This window comes from Telmatherina bonti (assembly GCF_933228915.1).
Source record: "Telmatherina bonti genome assembly, chromosome: 23".
NCBI lineage: Eukaryota > Metazoa > Chordata > Actinopteri > Atheriniformes > Telmatherinidae > Telmatherina > Telmatherina bonti.
Genome location: NC_136632.1, coordinates 27,098,043 through 27,100,722, shown reverse-complemented (window position 1 = coordinate 27,100,722; position 2,680 = coordinate 27,098,043). Strand labels below are relative to the sequence as shown.

At 50.1% G+C, this 2,680-nt stretch overlaps 1 protein-coding gene across 1 annotated transcript; it reads left to right on the top strand.

The window, feature by feature from the left end:
* Positions 1-474: 474 nt before the first annotated feature.
* Positions 475-2,090, top strand: kcna1b (potassium voltage-gated channel, shaker-related subfamily, member 1b; the record flags this gene model as incomplete). Its single annotated transcript, XM_079262985.1, has 1 exon — positions 475-2,090. One exon carries the CDS (start codon positions 475-477, stop codon positions 1,963-1,965), a length of 1,491 nt encoding a protein of 496 aa, XP_079119111.1. The 3' UTR covers positions 1,966-2,090.
* Positions 2,091-2,680: the final 590 nt, after the last annotated feature.

Sequence of the window (2,680 nt, the reverse complement as noted above, 5' to 3'; positions counted from 1 at the left end):
GGGGGTGCGCACGGAGAGGACAATCATTTCCATCTGCTGCTCTCCAGCTCAGCACAGGTACGTTTTCTCTGACGTTTCCAGCACATTTTGGCCATATTTCTGCCTGTTAGAGTGAAAAGTGTCTGCGCAGGGAAGCAGCCGCCTGGAAAGTTGGACAGTGATGTATGCGGTAAAATCCAGCCGCTGCAGCTCAGCCGGGCTTTTCTTCTTTCTTGTCAACAAGCAGCTTTCTGACCGATCAGATCTTTGTGCTTTTGGGAGACTAGATGTGGTTTGTCTCGTCCTTTTCCAGGTGAGGAGCCAAGCTTTTCTGGGAGGCAGATGTCCAGCTCGGAGACGATGGCGATGATGGTGATGATGATGATGGAGAAGGAGGCTCTGCACATCTCCTGGCATCAGTAGGAGATTCTACATTCCTGTCCTTCTGCTACCTAAACGCAGCCGTCTCTTCCTGCCCGACCGCCGCCAGGAAGGATGACTGTGGTGTCCACGGAAAACATGGACGAGACCTCCACCCTGCCGGGTCACCCGCAGGACCCCTATGCGCTGGATGACGACCACGACGATCACGACTGCTGTGAGAGGGTGGTCATCAACATCTCTGGGCTTCGCTTCGAGACCCAGCTCAAGACCCTCGCCCAGTTCCCGGATACGCTCCTCGGGAACCCCAAGAAAAGGATGCGCTACTTCGACCCTTTGCGAAACGAGTATTTCTTTGACCGGAATCGTCCAAGTTTTGACGCCATCCTGTATTATTACCAGTCTGGGGGACGGCTGAGGAGGCCCGTCAACGTCCCGCTAGACATGTTCTCAGAGGAGATTAAGTTTTATGAGCTGGGTGCGGAGGCGATGGAGAAATTCCGGGAGGATGAGGGGTTCATTCGGGAGGAGGAGCGCCCTCTGCCAGAGAAGGAGTTCCAGCGACAGATCTGGCTCCTGTTCGAGCATCCGGAGAGCTCGGGGCCCGCCAGGGCGATCGCCATTGTTTCTGTGATGGTTATTCTTATCTCGATAGTCATTTTTTGTTTGGAGACTTTACCGGAGCTGAAGGAGGATCCCAACGGCCGGATGCGCGTGGTGGGCAACAGCACCATCTACTACAAAGCCAACGTCCTCACAGACCCTTTCTTTGTGGTGGAGACTCTCTGCATCATCTGGTTTTCCTTTGAGTTGATAGTCCGTTTCTTCGCATGCCCCAGTAAGGCGGCATTCTTTAAGAACATGATGAACTCCATCGACATTGTGGCAATCATCCCCTACTTCATTACTCTTGGCACGGAGCTGGCTGATGACCAAGGCAACAAGGAGGGGAAGGGAGGAGGGGAGCAGGCCACGTCGTTGGCCATTCTCAGGGTAATTCGTCTGGTGAGGGTCTTCAGGATCTTTAAACTGTCCAGACACTCAAAGGGACTCCAGATTCTGGGGCAGACTCTTAAGGCGAGCATGCGGGAGCTGGGCTTGCTCATATTCTTTCTCTTCATTGGCGTGATTTTGTTTTCCAGTGCTGTTTACTTTGCTGAAGCTGAGGAGAAGGAATCTTTCTTCACCAGCATCCCAGATGCTTTCTGGTGGGCCGTGGTGTCCATGACAACGGTCGGCTACGGGGACATGTACCCCGTGACCATCGGAGGGAAGATCGTGGGCTCGCTGTGCGCCATTGCGGGCGTGTTGACCATCGCACTGCCAGTTCCTGTCATCGTGTCCAACTTCAACTACTTCTACCACCGGGAGACGGAGGGCGAGGAGCAGGCGCAGCTGCTCAACGTCAGCAACCAGAACTTGGTGTCGGAGACCAACTCAAGCCGACGCAGCTCCTCGGTGGTAAGCAAGTCGGAGTACATGGAGATCGATGAGGACTTGAACAACAGCATCGATAACTTTAGGGAAGCGAACCTCAGGACTGCCAACTGCACAGCTCCCAGCCAGAACTGCGTAAACAAGACGAAGCTGCTCACAGATGTGTGAGTCTCCGTCCGACGCACAGCTGTACATAATGTATAAAGATCAGGATGCTCATCTCCGCTGGTGCATTTTACTCTTTGTATGAATTCATTCAGACATGTGTGAAGACTTTAATACACACATGATCACATTAATATGCTTAAAAAAAAATAGAACAAAAACCAACTAACTTTGGCAATATTGCAAAGACTAGCAGGTGTTGGAGGAAGTCTGCTTAAATCAGTTGCTACATTCAGTCATTTAAACCCTTATATTATTTATTTCAAATCAATTTATTTATCTCCACTCTATCAGATAAAGTTGATTTAATTAAAAGCTCCATTAGAAGCTCCAAAAATTTCACCCATCGATGCTTTTGATGGTGAGTTTTCAGTTCAACTATCCCGGACAAGCCCCCATTTATGCTGAGCGTAAGAAAGCCTCACCAGGTGTGCCTTACGTGCACCCCACCACAGGTACAGCCAGGTGAGACCACCACAATGACCAACAGCAAAATCTGTGCATCACTCAAACACTCCTGCACCGCAGCCAGTTTGTTTATTTTTCATAGCTGCTAAAAGCAGAAACACGGTGGGCTGGAGAGACAGGATCGGTCTGGCAAGTCATGTAGAAGTTTAGGAGTTAGAAGTGGATGGTTTTCAGTCTGTGTTTGCATCAATTTTACTGCTTTTTGAACAAAAAGATCTGATTTTCCTTCTAACTTAGTGTTAAATTAGAC